At 39.1% G+C, this 26,994-nt stretch overlaps 1 protein-coding gene across 5 annotated transcripts in view; it reads left to right on the top strand.

Moving 5' to 3' along the window:
- Positions 1-26,994, top strand: part of KCNAB1 (potassium voltage-gated channel subfamily A regulatory beta subunit 1) — a 393,964-nt gene that overhangs the window by 330,511 nt on the left and 36,459 nt on the right. For 3 of the 5 annotated variants that reach the window (XM_028103058.2, XM_028103059.2, XM_028103060.2), the window contains exon 8: positions 5,100-5,186. The exons of the other annotated variants lie outside the window; for them this stretch is intronic. In XM_028103058.2, coding sequence (XP_027958859.1) covers positions 5,100-5,186 — 87 coding nt within the window. The remainder of the gene's footprint in view (positions 1-5,099; positions 5,187-26,994) is intronic. 5 annotated transcript variants of the gene reach the window in all.

Below are 26,994 nucleotides of genomic sequence, written 5' to 3'. Positions count from 1 at the left end.
AGACTAAAGTAAACTGTGTGCTTTTATAGGCAAAGGCTGTGTCTGAGTGTGAATTTGCCTTTCAGGGGAATGACACTTTTGTTATGTGATTCAAACCACAAACTCACTATCATGATTTGAGGAGTAGGAGAGGAAAATAATCTGAGAAACTGCTTAGACCTTTATATTTATTTATTTATTTTTAAAAATTTTATTTATTCACTTGGCAGAGAGAGAGACAGTGAGAGAGGGAACACAAGCAGGGGGAGAGGGAGAGGGAGAAGCAGGCTTCCCGCCGAGCAGGGAGCCCGACGCGGAACTCGATCCCAGGACCCTGGGATCATTTAGGCCTTTTTAATGAATGGCAAATGTTAAACCCAGCTTCTCTGAACTTTTATTTTAAAAAGATAATTTATGATTTTTTCAATGAAAGAGGAAATTTCTTAACAGATGGCTTCACCACAATTCCTTCCCAGTGTTCCATGTTCATACTTAACTGAAATCACCCACTCAGGATAACCATGTTTCATCACAGGAGGGGTAGCCACAGACCTTAATCTAATACAGCACAGTTTTATAAAAATAAGCGGACCTGTCTTAAGTCATGACTGAGAGGTCTGCCGAGAAGAAGGCGGAAAATTATATACAGAAAAATTGCCCATCATTTAAGGCAACATTTTATTTTCAAGCTAGAAAGGAAAGCAAATGTGTGGACACCGCATGTTTGAATAGAACCCTCACAGAATCTCCAGACTACTGATTTCCTTGTTTCTACTCAGTTCAACAGACAACACGGAACACCTGAACCATCTCTGACCATGCCAGTCTGCTTAACTTCTGAAATGGGCATATTTCTTTAGATGCCTGTGAAGTTGGCTTACACTGAATTAAAGTTTACCTTATAAACAATACAGTTCCTGTTCATCTTAAGAACCTAAAAGAAAAATCAAATTTGATTTCTTTTTACTACAGTCACTTGAAAGCCATTTTCTTATCACCCAGCCACCCCACCCCTCCCACCCCCAAAACCTTTGGCACATGTGTTCCTTAAAAAAAAAAAAAAGAAAGCTATTTTCTTTACGTAACATCATTTAGTATCCTATGGACTTTTGAGGAATTGCCAATTAGCTTGCAGACATCTTTTCAAGGACAGGGAGCTTTTCTCCTGCTTCTCCTATATTCACGCCCACAGACACTGGGTTAGTGCCGAGGGACAGGCTAAAGTCCAAAGTGCCTTCAGCAAGTGCATTCACTTCCCTGGCGCACTTACCTACCTTAGGTTATGATTAGCAGCCCGGATGCCCCTCTGCAGCCAAGGTTAATGCCTTTTTGCATGTCTACTTAAACTTAAAACAATGCCTGGCTCCAAGCCAATGCTCAACAAACATTTGCTAAGTGGAGCTACAACATGACTATTTGTTTATTGGAGATAAACCCTGAATGGCTTTGTTGAGCATGTCTTTTATGTTGCAACAATTTAACTATTTCTATAAGATTAAAGCATCCAAATAGGAAAGGGCAGGAGTGCCTGATCTGGTTTGTAGTCACATGAAAGACTAAAGCAGAAAGATCGTTTAACTCTAGTTTGTCTTTGGATAGGTGAGGAAACCAGGGCCCAAGGAGGCTGAGGCAATGTCAGCAAGGTCATTCAGGCCAGCCCAAATCAGTACCCTGGATCCCAAACCACCTGCACATAGACCTCGCCTCTGAATGCCAGGCTGCTACATCCACCAGCTAAGAGCTCCGTGTGCTTGACTAACGTGCGGCTCAGACTTCTGTGGCTCCCACCAGTCTGCCTTCCCCCTGACTTCCCTGTCTTACTAAGAGTCCCTTCACTTTTCAGGCCAAAAATCCGAGAGTCATCCTTGATTCCTTGACCACCACACTCTGTATCCAGCACACCTGCCAGTCCCCTTATTTCTATTTATGCAACTTGTTCCGAATTTGAACACTTCGTCCAGACTTGGCCCACTTGCCCTGCTGTCCTGACCTCTCACGGGCCTCCCTTCCTGCTTTCACTCCTGCCTCCTCCAGGTCATCCTCAGCAGACCCATGACCGGCTCAAAATGTAAATCCAATAAAGTCATTTCCCCCGATTAACTCCTCATTTCCCAGCCCTCCCCCTCCCCCCCACCCAATGATTTTCCATCTCACAGAGAGTAAAACCCAGAATTTCCACCATGGATTTCAAGGCTTGATGTGATTGAGATTTTCAAAGTTGGGGACAGGGTCTCTTAGAGGAATAATCTCCTTCTACTTCATTTCAGAGTCAGCGTGGGGATTCAGGTGGATCACTGATGTGATGTAACACATGATTTCTTATATTCTCGCATGAATACACCTGAATCTCAGCCTAAATATCGAGGGAAAAAAATGCCTTCCTGAGAAAGAATCGAGAGGTGCGGAATGATCACTTACAATGAGACTGACCTTCATATGGAGTGCCTGCCATTACTTATGGGTACACATTACTACCTTGAACGGTGAACCTGTGCCAAGATGCTCTCACTGCACTGTTTGCTCCTTGGGGATAAATACAGTGTCCATGCATCTCTATACCCCGGGAGCCCAGCACATTTTGGGGATCATATTGGGATTTAGCCCATGCTTAGGACATGGGAGAGTGAATGACTCAAATCCTGGCTGACCACACAGCACTACAAACGGGCCGAGCCAGCGGCAGTTTTTTCTTGTAGTTACTCTCTGCCCATGCTGAGCTGTTTAGAAGAGACACCGAGGGATAGGGCCATTATCAGAAAGGGGGACACTTGCTTCCAGTGCCAGGAAGGGCCAGAACTGTCACTAAATGCCTCCCTCAAAACCAGGAGGTCCAGTGAAAATCTTTAGCATTGAGTCTTTGGCACCTCTCATTCTGAACCTTTCCAGATGTGAGCACCACTGTGATAATCACCACATTTCTGTAGATTACTGTGCTTACAAAGTGCTTGACAGCTGGTTTTATTTGCTCTCCCGGAGCAGTGATCCTGAAGGTAGTATGTACTGTTATATCCACTGCAGATCAGAGACGTGAGTCACCAAAAAAAAAGGGAGGGGGGCGGTTTTCAAATAACCCAAGTGGAAACACAGAGCATGCTAGAGGACAGATTTCCAACCTTTCCAACCTGTGATACCCTGTTATTTGTTCATTGGGTTATTCTGTCCTCCCCTTACTTCCTCCAATACATATACTTGCTTCCAAAAAGTGGCTCATATCATAGTGCTTTTTAAGGTAAATTTAATTTCAAGCTGCCCCTTGAGAGAGCTGGTGATACCCCAGGCCTGAAAGTCACTGCAGTTTTTCGAGAGCAGGCATTGGACCTTGTAACACCCGTCTGCCTTAATCTCTTCATCAGTGCTTCTTTTAACAAGCTACCATCACAGACAATCCTTCCTCAATGAATGAAAAATATTTCCGGAACTATATCCAAGCACTTCATTTTCCTGTCAGAAAAGTAATTGTGGCTGGCTGGTAAACCAGTTTGAAAAATCAAATTTAAATGAGCCAAATTTAAATTTATAAGAGCCTCATTTAACATGCAATTAATTTTATGCCTATAATAAAAAGAGAAAAACCACCGGTCTTCCTGAAGAATTAAATAGGCTGATAAGGAAATGCTGTGCCTCATGGAAATGAGATAAAATTGTTCTTGAACTGTCATCCTTTTGGTTGCGTAATATTATATACAATACATTCTATTTCAGGGAAGTATTAATTTTGCTGAAGTTAAATCATTTTTTCTGAGTACTCCTAGGAATGTGACCAAATGGCTAGGGCTAAAACTTAGATTATTGGTTCCAGATTTTTTTTTAAGTTCTCATTCTCTCCTTTATATTTACCTAAGTCTTTATAGCTTCTAGTGTTTTCGTTTCTTCCCCCAAAGATCAGGGAATAATAGAAATGGTCGAGCTCAGCTATATTTAAGGGTCTTCAAACTTCGTTTCAATCAGTAAATCATTTGCCAATCCTTTTATTCCTGTTACAGCACATGTGTACATTAGGATGGGCTTGGCAGTCATTTATTTCTGACTTACACCATTTTAATGTTTTCGATGTGCAATATATCCCATCCCACTGTAAGCCTGTTAAGTTATTCATAACATGACAGTGATTTGCATTTTTTCAAGAAGAAAGAAGTTAAACTCTTAGGCTACTTTTTATTCTAAACTTTGCCCCTGGATACTGCCACAAATGAGTCACCATGAAAGATCATTCCTGGGTATGTTTTTTCTGGTGGGGTAGGAGTACTAAAATTATTGAGAAAGTTATAAGGCTTTTTTGAAAGATTTATTTATTTATTTTAGAGAGAGAAAGAAAAAAAGAGCAGGGGGGTAGGGGCAGAGGGAGAGAGAGAGAGAGAGTCTTAAGCAGACTCCACACGGAGTGTGGAGCCTGAGGCAAGGCTTAATCTCGCAACCCTTGAGATCATGACCTGAGCTGAAACCATGAGTCAGATGCTTAACCGAACTGTGCCACCCTATAAGACTTCTCTTTGTTGAGGACAAAGACAGCCTTTGATGTATTTTTTAAAGGTTCTAGGGGCCAATTAATATATTGTTGTAGTCAATGTCTTTCTGAAACTAATACAGTCCTTTTTTTAAAGTAAATGTTTGAAGGAAACCAAATTTTAACTATTTCTATTTTATTTTATTTTATTTAAATTCAATTAATTAACATACGGTGTATTATTAGTTTCAGAGGTAGAGTTCGGTGATTCTTCAGTTGTGTAGAACACCCAGTGCTCATCACATCACTTGCCCTCCTTAATGCCCCTCACCCAGTTACCCCATCCCCCCATCCACCTCCCCTCCAGCAACCCTCAGTTTGTTTCCTAGGGTTAAGAGTCTTTTAAACTTTCTTTTTTTTTTTTTTTTAAAGATTTATTTATTTATTTATTTGACAGAGAGAGACACAGTGAGAGAGGGAACACAAGCAGGGGGAGTGGGAGAGGGAGAAGCAGGCTGCCTGCAAAGCAGGGAGCCCGATGCAGGGCTCGATCCCAGGACCCTGAGATCACGACCAGATGCCTAACCGACTGAGCCACCCAGGCGCCCCCAACTTTAACTACTTCTAATAGTGCTTATATTTGTACTTTTTGGGTTTTTCCTGCCTCCGTTCCCAGGGCTGAAGGGCTCCCTCCAGAGGCTGCAGCTTGAGTATGTGGACGTAGTCTTTGCAAACCGACCAGACAGCAACACCCCCATGGAAGGTGAGTGAAGAAATTTGATGAAAGACTCTAGAGTTATTGATTCTAACTGGATGACTCATTTCACTACCGGTAGGGAATGAAATACATTCAGACTGATTTGTTGAATGGGGAAAATGAACACCTTTCCAGTCAATGTCTTTCAGTCTCAGCATTTACCCTCAAGGCCAGAGCTCTGCAATCCTGTGTCTTCATTCCTTTTTGAAGCGCCCACAGGCATCGGGACTGTGGCTCCTGCTGGTTACAGTGCTTCCTTTTTCCAGGTTAATTTCACTTCTGCAATTTCATCAACTGAAACAATAAAATTAATTGGAAGGGGAGTTTATAACCCAGCCATCATTATTTTGGAGTAAGTCCCTTGATGATCTTCCTCTTTTGTAATGACTAGGTCTGATTAGCTTCCAATCCATGCTAACAGGTGCTAAGTGGTACCATGAGCAGAGGTTTATAGGAGTGTCTACTTCAAAATGAGACTCTTCATTGCAATTTGGGTTTTGATTTTCAAGGAGCTGCAACATTTTAGTTCCTTTCTGTTACAACTGTTTGAAGACACTAGGCATCTTCCTGTGGAAACTTTGAGAATGTTCCTAAAACTAAGTTTTCTTCAATTTACATTTATTTGTGGAGTCTACCTAAGATGATTGAGAAAGAAGATAGTTTGGGGGAGACATATTAGCATGTTCTACTTAATTGAGATTTACAGTCTTATGGATTAGACTTACCTGAGGTGAATAAGAACAAAGATATGTACGGGATAAAAGGAAAAAAGAATGTTCTGTCATTTGAGGCTTATAATATGACATACAGTTACACATTTTCAAAGAATTAGAATAGGGCAAATTCTACTTACTATTCAAAATTATACTGAAGATAAATTTGTCCTTGATGATTCGAAAGGTGGTCCGGGGTCTTATAATAAATCAGGTTCTATAAAGGTTTATTCTTGCTATAGGGTTATAGAAGTTATAGAAGTTACAAATGATTGTACATAGGAAAGTATATATGAATTTTTCTGTAGGTTGCATTTCTGACAAAATATTATGGAAATTATTTTCCTTGCCATTTATCTCTTAACTACAGAGAAATGTTAAAAATATATTTTTATATATCTTATTTTCTCTTAGAGCTTTCAGCTTTCTTGATTCCAAGTAAATCAGGAGTTTCTCATAGAGCAATATCAGTGTTGGAAATTCATAATAAGAATTATCCATGGAAATGACATAAAAATGCATATTTTTTATCAAGGCAAAGAATAGGTATTTCATAAAGCAGTCATAAACATCTTATTAGTGTAAGAAGTGCTTATTGCAAGGATAACATGATGTCACACTCTCCTCAATGACACATTGAAAGAGAACGCTAAAACTATCTGATAAAAAAAAGTGTCAAATAAAATGCCATTTGGTGAGGACTGTGAAGGACTGAAATTGCTTCCAAGTGCCTAGTGCCACTATTTTCCTCTTTGGAAAAGAATCCTTTGCAATTACACCATGTACAGGATAGAAAAACATTTGGGATTTTCCTGGGTCTTTTTTTTTTTTTTTTGGCCCATTTTGTGCATCCTGCCCCTATGTCTAATGTTAGAGCTATAATGCAGGAATCTCTCAAACAGAAAACATTATAATTTGTATTATATACCTATAGAAGGAGGGAATTCTCAGTTAGGATCTAAACTATGTGATATTGGTAAGATAATGGTGTCTGTTGTGTGAACTTTGAGTATGTGTTGAAGTTTAGTAGAAGGGAGCTTCAGAGTACTAAACAGACCAACAGCAACAACATTCAAAACACCAGATTGCTGCCCAATGGAATTTGTAACTGCAGCATTGTCCAGCCTTTGCTAGAATTGGAGAACATGTTAATTTTCCCTGAGTTTCTCAAATAAAATTCCACAGAGCAGAAAATTTTATCAAGCTCTTTTGTCAAGAGTCACTGTCCAAGTTCAGAAGTCTAATGAAGGAGGCCAAACAATAGAAAGTTGCACTTGATGATAAGATCAAGGAACATGGCATTTTGTAGCTCTGCGACCATCCACCACTTCAATGCTGGAATGTAGTCGGCTCTCCCCACCCTCCACCAAAGGGATTCACTCCTAGCTGGCCCATCAGGCTCTAAGACTTATTCCTCTAGGAGGATTTAGCAGGGACACACCAAAGAAATTCCTCGGGTAGGACTTGTTCCAGATTGAAATTGCTTCCCTGTAATTTCTCCCTGGCTTTCAGAAAATGTGTATCCTCAATTTTAGTATACTCATTTGTTCCAAGGTGGGCCCAGTGGAGATGCCGCTGTGATACTAGTCTCTGGAAACTTATTCTCTGCATTTAGTGTCTTCTACTTTACTGTAGCAGAGGGCAGCGCTGATCTGGGCAATAGAGAGAAGAAGAAATAGGAAATAAAAAGAAAATGAGAACTAGACAGGGATTGCCAGGAGGCCTTCGGTGCATTTGCTCCCTTAAAAATGGAAGAATATGGTGTCTAAGCTATTTCTGGATTCCACGTTGTTATTAGATTCATTATAAGATTCATTTCTGCCATGAGTTTCTAAGTCATAAGTTGTGTGAGAGTGAAGGTTGTACATGTACAATGGGGTCTACCTCAGAGGGCTATTAGTGTTTCTAAAAACAGCACAGAAAGTAAATATTATATATAATCAGAATTACCCTTCAAAAGCCTATAGTAGTTCTTTGTTAGTCAATGTTACTCTATAGTCTTTAATTAATTTTCAATTTCCTCTGCAAATATAGTGGCAAAACCATCACTGGATACTTGCCCAGCCCCCCAAGCCCCCCTTTTTCTATTTTTGTAATGGCCAGAAAACCCTTAATATCATTCACATCCTTTTCTTTATTTCAGCAACTCACATTGGCAATTTTAGGCTCGACTGCATCCATTCCTGTCTAATATAAGTGATGTAACTGTGGCTGCCAAGTGCATAGTGATGAAGTTTCATATATTAAATCTACATATGTTGGCACTGTACTGTGTGTATGTGTCTGGGTATCTCATATTAGACCCTTAGCCTTTGAAAATCATTTTTATTGGTTTCAACCATTCCTATCAACTCCATGGAGCCACGGCACATGCTAAGCTATAATTTTGATGAGGCATCTGTTTTAAACCCCAGGGACCTAATGAGAGAGCCCAGCACAGCTTTCTGAGACACGTTTTAAACAACTTTGATTTAAGTTTATTAAAATGCCAACCCCATTCATTTGATTTGCACCTTGAAAGGATGTTAATTGGGAATGTTTCTAAAATAAACCAAGATGAGTTTCATTCAGTTTCTCCATATCCTATAGCAACCAACTGAGCCAGAAAAAGATGAGCAGTGGCATCTTCTTCATAATATATAGGCATCATATGTCCAGTTAGTTGTTATCTTCCTTGCTTTAGAAAACCAGTAGACAAAAAGTGGGCCCTCTCAAAAGAATGGCTGTAAATTACAAACGTGCCATCAGTGGAGAACGTGGTTAAGACACTTAATTTGCAATCTGCAAGCCTATGCGGTGCAATTACATTCTACAGCATGGAACGATGTTCCTGACAACAGAGGGGAACTCTTGTACTTTTCCCTCTGTCCTTCTTGTTTATTTTTTCTGGTTCACCTAGTAGGAAGTCATTTTTCTTTCACAGCATCTGCCATACCATCTGTCTCTTCTACAATATCTGGCATCGATGGTGTGTGTTTCAATCCCAGAAAAAAAAATCAGCCCCGTATCCCATTTCTTCCTTCTTATGCTGCTGTGTTCTTACCAGAGTCACTGGCAGTTCCTTGTGCTCTCTGCACCTCATATTCTTAATTCTCTCATTCCCATAAATCCCAGCGTGTATTTCAAAAGCTTCTCCTGAGCTCATTATACAAAAGAAACTTCATTCCAACATGAGTCAGGCTAGAAAGGGATAGACACAGAGCATTTGTGTGTCTGAGGACCTGTACTAGAGGTTTTTTGGTTTGGTTTTCTGTCATTCCCAAGTGTCAGGCTAATTTCTTTCTCTATACCCTTCTCATTGTTCCAGAGAGTGAGTGATCGAGCATTACTAGAGGGCAGGAGTCTACAAACCATGGACTACTTGTGAATAACAGAAAAAAAGAGGGGAACTGTTTTTGTTTGCATAACTTTTTATTTTTAAGATTTTATTTATTTATTTGACAAAGAGAATAAAAGCAGGGGGAGCAGCAGGCAGAGGGAGAATCAGGCTCCCCGCAGAGCGGGTATGAGACTCGATCCCAGGACCCTGGGATCATGACCTGAGCCGAAGGCAGACACTCAACCGACTGAGCAACCCAGGCGCCCAGTTTGCATAGCTTTTTAAAAAGGAAAAGAGAAATCCCACCAATGTGTTGATCTGAGAATATGATGATTTTTTAATGAAATCATATTTTAATTTAAAAAACATTTGGAATTCAGCCTTCTAACTTTTATTTAGAGCTTTTTGCCAAAACTAGTTAATCTCACAGACTCCCTTAGTCATTAGGTGTTTTCCCAACCTAATTACAGTTCAATTTTTTTTCCTGCTAGCAGATCAATGCAGACATAAACAACACAGATGTCTTTTTACTTATTTTTTTTAAGATTTTTTTAAATTTATTTGACAGAGAGAGAGAAAGCGCACAAGCAGTGGGACAAGTAGAGGGAGAAGCAGACTCCCCACTGAGCAGGGAGCCCTGAGGGGGCTCGGGCCCAAGGCAGAGGCTTAACTGACAGAGTCACCCTGGTACCCCCAGATGTCTTTTTAAAATGAGAGACAATATCAAATTAGCTTCACTTAGTTCCCACAATATCATCATGTCAAACAGCCCATTCCATAAGTATTTACTTCCTGCTAAGCCATCTTGTTTGGTGTCCCCATATGCAAGCAGGAATCCATAGATATTCAGGTATCTAGGATATCCAATGACAGCTCAAAAAATACCAGAAAGTAACACACATTGCAGCATCCCAAATTTTCTCCAAGTTTTTCAATTCCAGAACACTGGACCTAGATATTTAGATCCAAAGCAAAGTTTTCAGAACAAAAATTTAATGACCTAAAAACTAGAAATGTCACCTAAGCACAATGGATCATCCCTCTGCCTTTATATTTTATTATCTTCCCTGAAAGACACTCTCAATCTTTCCCCCAAGACATAATGATACAAGGAAGAAATCTTCTGCAAATAGTCATTAGCAGCACTAATTATTATGCAAATCATATGTGTATTTTGAATTTTCTATTAGTTACTTTCAAAAGGTAAAAAGAAACAGATGAAAATAATTGTAAAAATATATTTTAGGGGTGATGTCTGGCTCAGAGCATGCAACTCTTGATCTCAGGGTTGTAAGTTCAAGGCCCACAATGGGTGTAGAGATTACTTAAAAATAAAAAAAAAATCTTAAAAAATACATATATATTTTTTCAATTTAACCCAATATATAAAAAATATCATTTTAACATGTAATCAATATAAAAATTATTAATGAGATTATTTTCACACTAAGTCTTTGAAATCTGTTGTGCTTTTCATGCTTATAGCACGTCTTAATTTGGATCAGCCACGTTTCAAATGCTTCATAGCCACATGTGGCTACTGACAACTGAATTTGATCATATGCAGGTCTATAAACTCTATTTCCAGTCTAGCAGAGCAACAGACACATAGTAGGTGCTCAGTAAATATTTATTATGTGTATGGATGGATAGATGGATGGATGAATGATTGGATGAATGAGTGAATAAGTGTTGAGCGATTGAATGAGTGAAGCTCTAAAGTGAAATAGATCCAACTTTATTTTTCTCTACTTGAAAACCTATTTTGGTTTCCTAATATCTACAAACATTCTGGCACCTGATCTGGTTCAACATATTTCAGGGTGATGTTGAGGACAGGTTGCTGGCAAACATTCCCAACACATTCTTACATTCCGTTTCTCCTCATCAGCAACAACAGTAGCCTCCAGATGCCAGGTCTTTCTCCAGAAATCTGACTGATACCTAAATGAGCAGAAATGAATGGAGGGATGATTCTTTGGCAGTTCAGCTGACCCTGAGGATTACTATATCGAATTAAAATTATCTAATGCATTTCATTTTTGACCCTGGCCAGGATGATCCTGAGAGTCTCTAATGCCCATCAGATCAATTTCACCTTCTGGTTTGAAAGGCCGGGACAGCTGAGTTTTCAAGAAATTAATTTGGAGAAAATGATTTTCATATCCAAGAAGATGAGCCAAAACCTACCAACTCTGTGACAAAAAAAAAAAAAGAGCGATCTGACTCCAAAGTTACACCCTTCCCATTTTGTGGGAGGCCAGGCTATTCCCCCCCATATCCTTCTCAGAGCTCCCTTGGACACCCTATCTAAAATCTACCCCCCATACTTCCTACCCTCCTCCCAGGAGTTATTTTTTTCTTCATAGTATTATCACCACCTAATGTAACTTTCTTACTAACTTATTGCCTGTCACCCCCACAAGAATGTAATTTCTATAAGGCAGGATGTTTACCTAATTTATTAACTTCTGCTTCTCCCAGTGCACAGAAAAGTGCTTGGCACATAGTAGATATTCAATGAATTTCAACTAAATGAATAAGTAGATCCTATTATTGAATTTTTTCTAGATACACTTTTGAAAATAAAATCACAGTTATACGAAAACAATGGATCGTGGATCACCACATCAAAAACTAATGATGTATTGTCCTTGAGGTTTTCCAAGAGAGCAAGTGTATGATTGACCTGGGCACCTGCTATCTACTGAGCGTCCTTGCCTAAATCTTGAATCTGATCGCTCTTTTGTTCTGAAATCCTCCACGTCCTTTACAATTAGTGTAATCATAGATTTTCCAGGGTTCATCCATTCAGTCGAAAGGCAAACTTGAGACTGTGATTTTATTTTATTTTATTTTATTTTTTTAATTTTGTTATGTTATATTAGTCACCTCAAAGACAAATTCACCTGGCCATTACCTGTAGCTCACCAGGTAGCCTGATGCACAGCCATGGACTCTGCATTTCTTGTGCACAGGATTTTCAAAGCCAGAATGGGATCACCAATCGGGCTGATTTAAGACTTTGAGTCTTCATATATTTCATGTATATTTAGTATACCTTGAATGTTTGGTGTCTTACACATTGGATACATTGTGAATATCACGTTTTTCCATCCTTCTACCTCTATACTCAGCACACACACACATTTCCTACTTTATGGCTACTGTGACTCAGAGGTTACTAATCCCCTGAGTCATACCATATACATTATGTGAATTCTGCCTGTGTCTCACAAGCTACTTGTTTCTCTACCCAGTTCCATTTATCCTTCTTATTTCTCTTACTTTGTTGAACAGGACTGAATAACCTTAAGTAACACTGCAAAGGCATGTTACAGAGGTCAGCACTCTCAGTTGGTGACATGTTGCTTCAGATGTTTAGTCTTGTAGGGGTGTCGAAAAATTGTCCAGAGTTAACAGAGCCCCCACCGCCAGGGTCCTAAACGTGGATAGATCTGATAACACATCAGAGTCCCAGTTAACAAATTATCTTTTCCACCTGGGTTCCATAGAACAGGAGATTTACAAAAACTACCTTTGCTAGAGCATACTGAGAAATTAAGAGTGCCAAGGCTGCAGAAAATATATGATTAGCTGGCTTTAAAGAAAATTATATTCCAAATAATTTGTGATCATCTAATACTGTATGTTGTGCTTTCTTTGGATGTCAAAGATTCCCAGCCTCATTCATAAAGTCCTGGTTAGAAGGGAAGACGCTAAAGAAGAGTGCTTATATTCTATGCAGTTTAGCTACTTCCTCTGTTGTCTCCCTTTCTTTGCCCTTTCTTTGAGACTTAAGTGAAGGCAGAAGAGATACAACCCCTATCATTAGGAAGATACGAAAAGAGAATGTGGGCCATGTGTCTGGAGGCCTATTGTACCTCCTCACCACAAATTTGTGGCCCTCACCAAGCTCAGAAACGGTGACTTTTTGTTTTTCTTTTTTCTTAAGTTGTTTTTAGTCAAGAAAGGGAAAGGGAGATTGAGAGAAAACAGACACGGCTTTTGCGTACCCCAGCTGTCAGGTGGAGACAGAACTGCTTAGTATTCTGGAGCTGTGGGTTTGTGACTCATGTGAACTTCCTTCTGTGTGCTTTATCATCTCCCTGGAGTTGTGACAAGAATTACCTCCATATTCTGAGGGGATGTCAACTCAGTCTCAGGGGAATTCATCTCCCTAAGTTCCTTATTGTGCTGCAGCTGATCCATAGTCACATGGGGAGGATTTGGAGACTAACATTATCCATTGCCCTAGCCCAGGCAGGTAGGGCTGTGGATTTTAGCAGCCGGTCACTTAGCAGCATCTCACTCAGGGTTTGGCCGCATGCTGCTTCAATCGGGTGAGCAGAGCCACTTGTGTCCTTGCTAATCTGGCATTTTCAGACAGTGGGGATAAACAAATACTCTTCAGTCTCTCTCTTACTTTCTGGGGAAAAAAAACAACAACAAAGTAATGAGAGGGTAAATGGCTTTGTTAACCCACCTCCCCGCCTTGGGGTGTTGAATATGTGTTGTGAAAAAATATGGGGTCTGCAATCAGAGGAAGAGGGTGCTAGTCTTAGGTGTGGGAATTTGGTTGAGTAGCTCAGACTTTCTGTTTCTCAGTTTTTCACTTGGAAAATGGCAAGAAGGAAAATATTACCTTGCCGGGACATTTCCAGGATTCTTGTGACGATAACATGAGGTAATATAAATGGAAATGTTTCATATACTGTAATGCTCTGTACAAATATTTTGAAGTTGTTGTTGTTACATAAATTTACAATTTTAGGAATACAGATGCATAACAAGGTATAATAATTGAAGTTTCAACCAGACACTAAGACACAATTGAAAAGAAATTTCAAAGAGAGGTGCCAAATCTCTATTTGTATACTTGCAGAGGAAATGAGCAAGAGCTAATTCCATGTCTTTTTTCTTCCCGCGGTGTTTTATTTTGAGAAATTAAAAACCTATGGAAAAGTTGAAAAAATAAACACCCAATATTCTTCACCTCGATTTACCAAATTGTGCTGTATTTTGCCCTTTCATTATCACATTTTGCCCATAAATACTTCTATCTCCTGAGAACAAGGCATTCTTCTATACAATCATCACACTCGAGAACTTTACCATTGATAACACCACCGTTATCTAATATGCAAGCCATATTCCTGTTTCCTGAAATGTCATTTATAGGATTTAGTTGTTCTTATTGCTGTTTGTTTTTGAGAGGGAAGTGGATCCATGATGTTTTTTCAAATTAATGTTTTACTTTAAAATCAAAACTGTTTTTTCGACTACATCAGCAAAATCCAAATCATTTTTCTGGTTCCGGTATTATTACATCCTATTACAGTTTTTCTTACAGTCAAGATTTTTAAGACCAAAGCCCTCTTGTGCATATGACATTGAAAAAGAGAACTGAAATAGATCATAGGTCAATGTGATATACTGAACAATGCAAAGACTTTGAAAACGGATAGACAGCTCTTTGTCCTGACAGTAACTCATAGAAATCCTGTGCTTTAAGAAAGTTAATATGAATTTCTGGTTCTGTTGTCCTCATCTCTAATGCTGAAGAAAAGACGAACACATCAGCATGTGTTAGTACAGACTGAATGGTATAATAATTATAAAAAAACAGTGGATAGTACATAAAGGTGCTCAATATATGTTAGTTATTACTCTTTTTTAAGTTTCTATTTTAATCCCCTGGTGTTCATCATGCTTCTTAATTTAATCCCCATCCCCTATTTCACCCATGCCCACACCTCTCTGGTAACCAGCAGTTTGTTCTCTAGAGTTAAGAACCTCTTTCTTGGTTTGTCTCTCTCTCTCTCTCTCTTTTTTCCCTTTGCTTATTTGTTTTGTTTCTTAAATTCCACATATGAATGAAATCATATGGTATTTGTCTTTCTCTGACTTATTTTGCTTAGCATATTACTCTCTAGCTTCCTCCGTGTCATTGCAAATGGCAAGATTTCATTCTTTTTTATGGCTGAGTAATATCCCATTATATGTATTATATACATATATCACATCTTCTTTATCCATTCATCAATCAGTGAATATTTGGGGGGCTTCCACATCTTGTTTATTGTAAATAATGCCACTATAAACATAGGAATGCATGTATCCCTTTGAATTAGTGTTTTTGTATTCTTTGGGTAAATACCCAGCAATATGATTGCTGGATCTCAAGGTAGTTCTATTCTTAGCTTTTTGAGAAACTTCCATACTCTTTCCCAAAGTGGCTGCACCAACAGTGCATGAGGGTCCCTTTTTCTCCACATCCTCACCAACACTTGTTTCTTGTTTTGTTGATTTTAGCCATTCTGACAGATGTGAGGTGATATCTCATTTTGGTTTTGATTTGCTTTCCCTAATGATAAATTATGATGAGCATCTTTTTATGCATCTGGATGTCTTCTTTGGGGAAATGTCTGTTCATGTCTTATGCCCATTTTTAATTTGGATTACTTGTTTTTTAGGTGTTGAATTGTACAAGTTCTTTATATACTTTGGATATTAACCCCTTACTGGATATGTCATTTGCAAATATCTTCTCCCATTCCATAGGTTGCTTTTTAGTTTTGTTGATTATTTCCTTTACTGTGCAGAAGATTTTTATTTTTATATAGTCCCAATAATTTATTTTTGCTTTTGTTTCCCTTGCCAAAGGTGACATATCTAGAAAAAAGTTGCTATGGCTGAAGTCAAAGAAGTTATTGCCTGTGTTCCCTTCTAGGATTTTTTATGGTTTCAGGTCTCATATTTAGGTCTTTAGTCCATTTTGAATTTATTTTTGTGTATAGTATAAGAAAGTGGTCCAGTTTCATTCTTCTGCATAATGTTGTCCAGTTTTCCTAACACATTTGTTGAAGAGACTATCTTTTTCCCATTAAATATTCTTTTCTGCTTTGTTGAAGATTAATTCACCATATAATTGTGGGTTTATTTCTGGATTTTTCTATTCTGTTCCATTGATCTATATGTCTATTTTTGTGCCAGTACCCTACTATTTTGATTATTGCAGCTTTGTAATATAACTTGAAGTCTGATATTGTGATGCCTCCAGCTTTGCTTTTCTTTTTCAAGATTGCTTTGGCTATTTGAGGTCTTTTGTGGTTCCATACAAATTTTAGGATTGTTTGTTCTAGTTATATGAAAAATGCTGTTGGTATTTTGATAGGGATTCCATTAAATGTGTACATGGCTTTGGGTAGCATAGACACTATAACAATGTTTGTTCTTCCAATCCGAGAGCATGGAATGTCTTTGCATTTCTTTGTGTCACCTTCAATTTCTTTCACTGGTATTTTATAGTTCTCAGAGTACAAGTCTTTCACCTCTTTGGTTAGGTTTATTCCTAGATATCTTACTATTTCTGGTGCAATTGTAAATGGGAGTTTTCTTAATTTCTCTTTCTCCTTCTTCATTATTGGTATACAGATTTGCAACAGATTTCTGTACATTGATTTCGTATCCTGTGACTTTACTGAATTTGTTTATCAGTTCTAGCAGTTTTTGTGTGGAACTCTACATGGAGTTCATGTCACCTGCAAATAGTGATAGTTTTATGATCACTACAGATTTGGATGCCTTTTATTTCTTTTTGTTGTCTGATTGCTGTGGCTAGGACTTCCAGTACTATGATGAATAAATGTGGTGAGAGTGGACATCCTTGTCTTATTCCTGACTTTAGGGGAAAGACTCCGTTTTTCTGCATTAAGTATGATAGTTGCTGTGGGTTTTTCATATATGGCCTTTATTATGTTGCAGTATGTTCCCTCTAAACCTACTTCGTTGTACTTTGTCAAATGCTTTGTCTGCATCTATTGAAATGATCATATGGTTCTTATCCTTTCTCCAACTGATGTGATATATCATGTTGATTGATTTGTAAATATTGAACCACTCTTGCAACCCAGGAATAAATCCCACTTGGTCGTAGTGAATGATATTTTTAATGTATTGTTGGCATCAGTTTGCTAATATTTTCTTGAGGATTTTTGAATCTGTGTTCATCAGAATTATTGGCCTATAGTTCTCTTTTTGTGTGTCTTTACCTGGTTTTAGTATCGGGGTAATGCTGGCCTCATAGAATGAATTTGGAAGTTTTCTTTTTCTGTCTTTTGGAAGAGTTTGACAAGAATAGGTATTAACTCTTCTTTAAGTGATTGGTAGAATTCACCTGTGAAGCCATCTGGTCCTGCACTTTTGTTAGTTGGGAGTTTTTTTATTACTGACTCAATTTCTTTGCTGGTAATCAGTCTGTTCAAATGTTCTATTTCTTCCTGTTTCAGTTTTGGAAGGTTCTATGTTCCTAGGAATTTATCCCTAGATAACCTAGAAGTTGTCCAATTTATTGGCATATAGTTTTTCATAATATTATCTTATAATCCTTTGCATTTCTGTGGTTTTTTCTCTTCTCTCATTTGTGATTTTATTTATTTGGGTCCTTTTTTTCTTGATACGTCTGGCTAGAGGTTTATCAATTTTATTGATGTTTTCAAAGAACCAGCTCCTGGTTTCATTGAGCTGTTCTATTGCTTTTAGTTTCTATATCATTTATTTATGCTCTAATCTTTATTATTTGCTTCCTTCTGCTGGCTTTAGGCTTCATTCATTGTTCTTTTTTAGCTCCTTTACACATAAGTTTAGATTGTTAATTTGAGATTTTTCTTCCTTCTTAAGGTGGGCCTGTATTGCTGTAAACTTCCCTCTTAGAACTACTTTTGCTGTGTGAATTGTTGTTGTTTTCATTTTTGTTTGTTTCCATGTACTTTTTAACTTCCTCTTTGATTTCCTGGTTGACCCATTCATTGTTTAGTAGCAGGTTATTTAACCTCCATATATTTGTGGTCTTTGCAGATGTTTTTTTGTGGTTGACTTCTAGTTTCATAAGGTTGTGGTCAGAAACGATGCATGGTATGACTTTGATCTTTTGGAATTTGTTGAGGCTTGTTTTGTGGCCTAATGTGTGATCTATTCTGGAGACTGTTCTGCATGCACTTGAAAAGAATGTGTATCCTGCTGTTTTAGGATGGAATGTTCTGAATATATCTGTTAGATCCATCTAGTCCAGTGTATCATTCAAAGCCATTCTTTCCTTGTTGATTTTCTGTTTAGATGATGTGTCCATTGATATAAGTGGTATGTTAAATTCCTCTATTATTACTGTATTTGTATCGATTAGTTCCTTAATGTTTGTTATTAATAGTTTTGTGTATTTGGGTACTCTCATGTTGATTGCATAAACATTTCTGATTGTTATATCTTTTTATTGGACTGTCCCCTTCATGATTATATAATGTCCTTCTTTGTTTTAAAGTCTATTTTGTCCAATATAAGTATTGCTACTCCTGCTTTCTTTTGACACCCATTTGCATAATAAATGTTTCTCTATCTTCTCACTTTCAACCTGCAGGTGTCTTTAGGTCTAAAATGAGTCTCTTATACGCAGCAAATAAATGGGTCTTGTTTTTCTATCCATTCTGTCACCCTGTATCTTTTGATTGGAGTATTTAGTCCATTTACATTCAAAGTAATTATTGATAGATATGTATTTATTGCCATTTTATTAATTGTTTTGTGGTCATTTCTGAAGATTTTCTCTGATCTTTCTTATCTTTCTTTCATGGTTTGTGGTTTTTCTTTAGCGATATATTTGGGTTTCTTTCTCTTTATTCTTTCCATATTTATTAGTAGTTTTTTATTTGTGGTTACCACTAGGTTTGTATATAACGTCTTCTGCATATAGCAATATTAAGTTGATGGTTGTTTATATTTGAACCCATTCTTCTCTCCTCCCCATGTTTTAGCTGTATGGTGTCATTTTTTATATCCTTTTATTTGGTGAATTCCTTGACTGATTTTTTATAGAAATATTCACTTTTACTGCCTTTGTGTTTCCTACCTTCATACTGTCATTTTTGGTCTTTCCTATTGACTCCAAGAGTCCCCTTTAATATTTCTTGCAGGGTTGGTTTAGTGGTCATGAACTCTTTTAGTTTTTGTTTGGGAAACTCCTTATCTCTCATTCTATTGTGAATGACAGCCTTGCTGGATAGAGTATTCTTGGCTGCAGGTTTTTCTCATTCAGCACTTTGAATATATCATGCCACTCCTTTCTGGCTTGGAAAATTTCTGCTAAAAAATATACTGATAGCCTTATGGGGTTTCCTTTGTATATAACTGTCTTCTTCTGTCTTGCTGCTTTTAATATTTTTTTTCTTTATCACTATGTTTTGCCATTTTAATTACAGGATATCTTGGAATAGATGTGCTTTCGTTGATTTTGTTGGGAGTTCTCTGTGCCTCCTGGATCTGGATATCTGTTTCCTTCCCCAGATTAGGGAAGTTTTCAGCTATCATTTCTTCAAATAAATTCTCTGCTCCCTTTTCTCTCTCTCTTCTTCCAGGACTCCTGTAATACAAATGTTATTACATTTGATGGAGTCACTGAGTTCGCTAAATCTGTTATTGTTTTGCATAATTCTGTTTTTCTCTCTTTTGTTCAGCTTGATTAGTTTCCATTTCTCTGTCCTCTAGGTGATTAATTTGTTCCTCTGCTTCTTCCATCCTGCTGTTCATTCCATCAAGCATGTTTTTCATTTTGTTTATTGAGCCCTTTGTCTCTGCTATGTTATTTTTATCTCTGTGTTAATGCTCTCACTGATGTTGTCCACTCTTTTCTCCAGTCTAATGAGTATCGCTATGATCATTGCTTTAAATTCCCATCAGGCATATTACTTATATCTGTTTCACTTAGATCTCCAGCCTTGGCCTTGCCCTATTCTTTCATTTGGGACAAATTCCTCTGTCTTCTTATTTTGTCTAAGTCTCTGGGCCTGTTTCTGTGTGTTAGGAAAGTATGCTACATCTCCTATTCTTGAGAGTAATGGCTTTATGAAGGAGAGGTCCTATAGTGCTCTGCAGTGTAGTGTCCCCTGTTCCCCAGGTCCTGGTGCTTCTGGGAGTGTCTCCAATGTGTGCTGCATGTGCTCTGCTGTTGTGTCCTGGCCACTTTATCTTTCAGGCCAGTTGTCTGCAGAGATTTTCTTTGCCCTTTGTGGGCAGTGTGTGGTCCCTGGTCTGAATGTGGCATGTTTTAACTAGGTGTGCTCTGGTCTGCTTGTGAAATAAGACATGTTGCTGCTGCCACCGGAACCGAAGTCTCACAAAACTCCTGGGTTGAGAGACATGTTGGCGGGGTTTGGGATGGTGTTCTGTGGTAGGGGCCCACTGGTGGGACTGAGGTAAGCGTGACTGGGAAGGGTGGTTCTTCCAGAGCACGGGGGTGGGGCTTGGTGTAAGCAAGTTAGGTAGCAATTGTCAGTTCTGCCTGGTTTCCACAGGTGGCCCTGTGCTTATGCTGAGGAGCAGGGGAGGGAAGTGGTGCCTGCCAGTTCCTTTGTTTTTGAGGGGTCCCTCCATGAACACTGCTTCTCTGGGAGAGCTCCAAGATGAGCAAATAGCCTCCCTTCTGTGTGCCCCAGTTGCTCTTCAGATCACTGTTTTCATGCTGTATATCCATGGACTGTTTGCCCTGCCTTTTCTCTAAGAGCAGCCCCAAAGTCCTCCAAGCTCTCCCAGATCCAAGCACAACACCTTTTAAAACTCCAGGCTTTAAGCCCTGCTGGTTGCAAGAACTCACAAAATTCGGGCCCTCTCAGTTTCCACGCTAATTGCTATGGGGATTTGCTTTCCCTGTGCATTCCCCCATGTGTTGGTCTGTCATTCACCCTTATCGGTGACCACGGCTCCCTTCTCTTTGCAGCAGCCACAGTCTATTTTTCTCCCAAGCTGCATCTCCACACTTCCTACCTTCTACAGTGTGGCCTCTTCTCTATCTTTAGTTGTAGAGCTTCAGATAGATTTCTGGGGTATTTAAGATGATATGATCTCTAGCTAGTTGTATTCATGGGATGAGGCAAGCCTACGGTCCTCCTACTCTGCTGCCATCTTCTCCTCCTCTACCTGGATCCATGATTTAACTAGGAGTCCCACACTGTATTTAGTTTCATGGCTTTTTAATCTCTTTTAGTCTAAAGTGGTTCCTCCATTTTTTTTTCCTCTTTAGTAACAGTGACATTTGAAAAAATTCCAAGCCAATTGTTTTGGAAAATCTCTCAGTCTGGATTGTCTGATCATTTTTCTCATGATTAGATGAAGCATTTTTGGCAAGATTATATAGGTGATTTTGGGTTCTTCTCAGTGTGTCCCTCAGAAGACCCAGGAGTGTCACTGTGTCCCATTATGGGTCAGGTTAAGGTTGATCACTTGGCTGAGAGTATCTTCCAGCTTTCCCCACCATGATGGTACTTCTTTGACTTGGTAACAAATAAGTAACTTGGGTGTGCGATTCTCTGAGACCACATGAATCGCTGGGTCCTCCACAACCTGATTTTAGCATCTGCTGAGGATCCCTGCCTGCAAACAGTTATTACAACAGGGTTGCCACCCATCTCCATTTATAAGTAGATATTCTTCAGTAAAGAGGAGCTTTCCCTTCTCCTCCCCAACTCTCATTGCCATCACTCTGGAGCTCCCTCACTTGCTTCAAGAATACAAAGGTTGAGTGAGAGGAGGAGAGAGGATCTAGTGAGAAGGGCACATCTGAAGAAAACTATGCCATGAGTACCAATCCACCTCAGCAGAAGGAGAGGACGGCCCCTTCATTTCAACCCTGGCTAGGGGTGAGGAGTTACAAGGCTACTCAGATTGTTTAAAACGTGAGCCTCACAGTTAGGGAGTCTAGTGGCTTGGGAGCTGACTCCCAAGCCACTTAAATGTAGAGAAGTGGGCACGTTCTCTCCTTTAGTGGTACAGCAGGAGAGTGTGCCTTCCCTGGGGGTGATAGGGCATCTGTGAAAGCTTCCTATGTGGGATTCTTTTGGGGTCTGTCCTCTAGGAGGACAGCCTCCTGGAGAGCGGGGAGTGGGAGGCGGGGGCTGGAGCTGAACACCCAGATCTGGCAGGAGAAGGGCCCAGAGGAGAAGCAGGAAGTAGAGGAATAGAGAGACCAGCCATGTCCCATTTCACCGTCCCTTCCTGCAGACTGCTACTCTATGCAGGTTCCAGCTAGGAAAAGGAAAAGTATTTGAGTTTGGAATTTTGATTGAGATCTATGGAGGCTGTATTTATGATTTTAAATGATGTGGTACCAGCCTGAATTCTCATCGGGGCCAAGGGATACTCATTTCCACTGAATGTAAAGGGCTAGTGGAAGATTGTGATTACATTATCATGAGTCATGCTTGTTCCACATACTAGTTACATATGTTTACCTAATTTAAATTGATCTGACTTAAATTAAAAATGAAAAAAAAATTGACTCTTTAGTTTCAGAAAACAAATTTGTTTGCTTTATAAGAAAATACCATTATGTTCAATATAACAGGAAGCTTAGGAAAACCTTGTGTGCTTAAAATTCAAGTCTCCACAAATTACAAAATAAAGCATCTAGCCACCTGTATAAAATGTATCCTTTTTGCACAGACACTCCCAAACCCCACCAGGACCCTTCCCCACAAAATCTCCGCAGGAATCTGAAGACTTTTGAAAGTTCATTTCTACTTTGGCGAGTAATTATTTGTTAAAGGTTCAAATCCTGAAAAATTGTAAGCTACTAAACTTCAGCCTCTGCAGTTTGGAATTTATCCATCTTTTCTAAATGCATCCCTATGTTAGGTTTTGTTCTATTTTAAATTCTGAAAGGTGAGCTTGTGTTGTGACTAGCTTCAATGAAGCCAATCATACAAAATTAGTGGTAATTAGATGAGATAGTTTTAAACAACTTTTGAAACCCTAGTACAGTCAAGCCAGAACTTACTTATATAAGAACCTTTGTTTTTGTTTTCTAAATGGCTAGTGGATACAGGGAAGCAGTGGAAAGGGAAAAAAAGCAAATTTAGTATCAGCAGAACTCTCTTTTACTTGGAGAAAGAAGGAAAGTGTTGTATCATTAACATGGAAACTGGAAATATATTTGGTAATGGAATGAACCTAATTACCACCTACAAATGAGTGCTTTTTCTAATAAGAGGAAAAAAACAAACTGACATAAAAATTCACACAAAGCTTAACAGAAACAAAAAAAGGGGGGGGATATGGAGACCAAAAGGGAAAACTGGGGAAGGAAAAAATGGTGAAATTTTGTTTTTCCCATCCATTTCCCTACTCTCTTCCCAAGCACAAGACAAATATTGCAAGTCCCTTTCTCAAAAAACTGACAGGATGCATTTTAAATGTCACCTTATAGCACTCACAATGACCCAGAGAAGAACATGGTATACTAAAAATAGGTCTAAAATTGGGCTCATTCATTTATTTGTATTCAGTGAATATTATTGAGTGCCTGCTATACACTAGGCATTGTTCTTGATGGGAAGATGGAATACATAAGAGAACAAAATAGACAAACATTCCCACCCTTGTGAGATACATTTGATTTTACGGGAGAGACAGGGAATAAACAATGGAACAAAACATTAAGTTATGTAGACTGATTAGAAGATGATCAAGTGTTATGCAACAAAGGAAAAGGTAGAGCCGAAGAGTGAGGGTGGGGATGCTCAGGGAGTTGAAAGTGGTCACTGAGAAGGTAATATGCCAGCAAAGACCCAAAGGAGTAGAGTGAGTAACTAGGAGGGAGAGATAAGGACATTGTTTCTGGCCCAAAGACCCTGAAATGAGAGAAGTCTGTTGTGTTTGAGGAACATCATGGACACCACTGTGACTGCAGAGAGTGAAGAAGGAAGAGTGGAGGAGAAGAGTTTAGAGGGATTACAGAGACATTTGGCAGCCCTCTGAATTTTAAACAAAGCAGTGACATGACTTGATTTACATTTCAAAAGGATCCCCCTGGCTTGGAATTAAAGTGAATTATAAAGGGGCACATGTAGGAGCAGGGAAGTACAAGTAAATAATTGTAGCAATCTAGCTGAGAGATAAGATGGCTCAGATGAAGGTGCAAGCTATGGAAGCATAGAGTTTGAATAAATACTGAATGTAGAGCCAGAAGAGCTCCTGATGGGTTGGATGTGGGTGTAACAAAAAGAGAAGAGTGTGGAATGACTCCAAGGTGTTACGCCTGAGTCACCAGAAGGATGGAAGCTACCAGAAGCTGCCATTAACTAATATGGTGAATACTATAGGTGGAGCTGGTTTGTGGGGGAAGACCAGAGGGCTTGAATTTGAGATGTTCATTAGACATCCAAGTAGAGATGTTGAGTGGGCAGTTGGACACTGAATCTGAAACTCAGGAGACAGGCCTGGGATGGAGATGTAAATGGGAGAGTTGTCTGTATGTTAAAGATATTTAAAGCATTGAAAATTAGTAAATCACACAGGGAATAAAAACAGAAAAGGCAGGAAAAGGATATAGAAAGAAAGGACCAAGGACTGAGCCCTGGAGCTCTCCAATATTCAGAGGCTGGGAGGAGGGAAAAAGAACAGGTTAAAAAAAAAAGAAAAAACAAAAAACATATCAAGGAGGAAGATGTGATTGACTGTATCGGTGCTACTGATGGGTCAAGTCGGATGAGGACTGGGATTTGTCCATCAATGTTAATGGTGAGAAGACAATCAGTAACCTTGACAAAAGCAGCTTTGGTGAAATAGGGAGTGGGTGAGTGAAAGCCACCCAATCTCTGAGTCCCAGTTTCCTCATTTGGAAAACAGGGAAACCTCTTGGTTTAAGATCACACAGTAAAATATTTCTGCCTCTTTTTCTTATAAAAAAAAAAATCACCCAATAAATAACATACAGAGCAAGGAACAGAAACAGAAACTTCCTTTCTGATAAAAGTAGAAGACAACTGGAAAGCCAGACCCTTATATATGAAAGTGGAAAAAAGGATGGAAGAATTGTAAACAACTTAGGAGAACTGGGGGAAGATTTATTGAAAGTGCCCACAGGTGAGAAGCAAATTAATCTCCACTGTGCAATCTCAGAATTGTTAGAGCATTAGATGCACCAGCATCACAGAGGATGGGGGTGGGGCGGGAACTGGAAACAAGGTAGAACAACAGAGCTATGAAAGTTCTATGTCCCCAGGTCTGTAGGCAATGAAGGAAAGCAAAAGGTACATAAACTGGAGCAACTGGTTGAGGGGCTGTGGTCCAAGAGATACTGGACACAAAGGACGGTGGGGCTATGCTGGGAAAAAGATTATGAAATGAGACCCCATACCTCTCCTCTCACTTACTTCCAGGTCACTACAGCCAGGTTACACTTTCCCCAGGTAGAATATAAGAGAATATTTCTCTGGAGAATATTTTTTCAAGGAAAAATTCTTAACAGATATGGACATTGTTGTGGGAGAAAACCCCAGTGGGAAAAAGTAGCAAGTCCCCTCATTGTTCCCACAGGGACTCGCACTAGTTGACAAGTGCCAACTGAACACAATTTTAGTGCTTTATTTGTAACCCCGAACAGACACTCAAGAATCACCTGACATTCAAAGAGAGCCCCTAATATGAATTTTTTTATTTTTTTTTATTTTTTGGGGGGTGGGAGGGATGGGGTTGCTGGGTGATAGACATTGGGGAGGGTAGGTGCTATGGTGAGCGCTGTGAATTGTGCAAGACTGTTGAATCACAGATCTATACCTCTGAAACAAATAATGCAATATATGTTAAGAAAGGAAAAAAAAGAAGATAGCAGGAGGGGAAGAATGAAGGGGGGAATCGGAGGGGGAGACGAACCATGAGAGACAATGGACTCTGAAAAACAAAATATGAATTTTTTTTTAAAAAGCTCAAGTAAATAGAAGAAAGTAATGTCAAAGAGAGTAATGCAAAGATACAGAAAATTCCAAAGAAACTATAGTTAACATACTTGGTAAGATAAGATATTGCATCACTGGAAGAAGAACAGAATGAAAGATCAACAACAACACAGAATTAGAATTTTAAAAATGTAGAGATTGGAAGATATAATGGCTAAAAAACTTTAACATTTTAAAAGTCAATAAAGATGTTGGACATTAGAGTTGAGGAAATATTCCAGAAAGAAGGGGACAGGGAATGGACGATACAAATGAAAAAATAACAAATTTCAGGTTTTGTCCTGGAAGCCCAACATCTATTCAACTAGAGGGAACAGATAAAATCCAGGAGAGGTAGTCATCAAAAAAAAATAATACGGGAAAATTTCCAGATTTGAAGAACATGAGACTCCAGATTGAAAGTGCCCACCAAGTACCCAGGACAATGAATGAATAAAGACCCACACAAAGGAAGATCATAATGAAATTTCACAACTGAAAAGATAAAGGAAAACATCCTAAAATATTCCAGAGACTTGGGGCACCGGGTGGCTCAGTAGGTTAGGTGTCTGCCTTCGACTCAGGTCATGATCCCAGAGTCCTGGGATCGAGTCCCGCATCAGGCTCCCTGCTCGGTGGGGAGCCTGCCTCTCCCTCTCCCTCTGCCTGACACTCCTCCCCCGTTTGTGTTCTCTCTCTCAAATAAATAAATGAAATCTTAAAAAAATAAATAAATAAAATATTCCAGAGACTTGACAGAGTACACATATGAAGGATTGAGAATAAGGATTGCCTCGGAGTTTTCAACAGCAAAATTGAGAACTTAGAAGGCCAGGGAGCCAGCCTTCAAAATTCGAGGCCAAAAGACGGTGGGCAAACCTCCCAACCAAGGCGGAGTAAATAAGAACCTTTTGACGTTCCTATCTCCCAAACACAACGCCTCAAAACCTACTGGGAAATATGCTCCACCAAACGGAGAGAATAAAGCCACAAAGAGGAAGCCGCGGGATCCAACTCCTTTA

Source organism: Eumetopias jubatus, unplaced genomic scaffold, assembly GCF_037043125.1.
Source record: "Eumetopias jubatus isolate StellerSeaLion01/CBP00866 unplaced genomic scaffold, mEumJub1_p1.0 scaffold_1, whole genome shotgun sequence".
NCBI lineage: Eukaryota > Metazoa > Chordata > Mammalia > Carnivora > Otariidae > Eumetopias > Eumetopias jubatus.
This window is presented reverse-complemented; position numbering and strand designations above follow the sequence as displayed.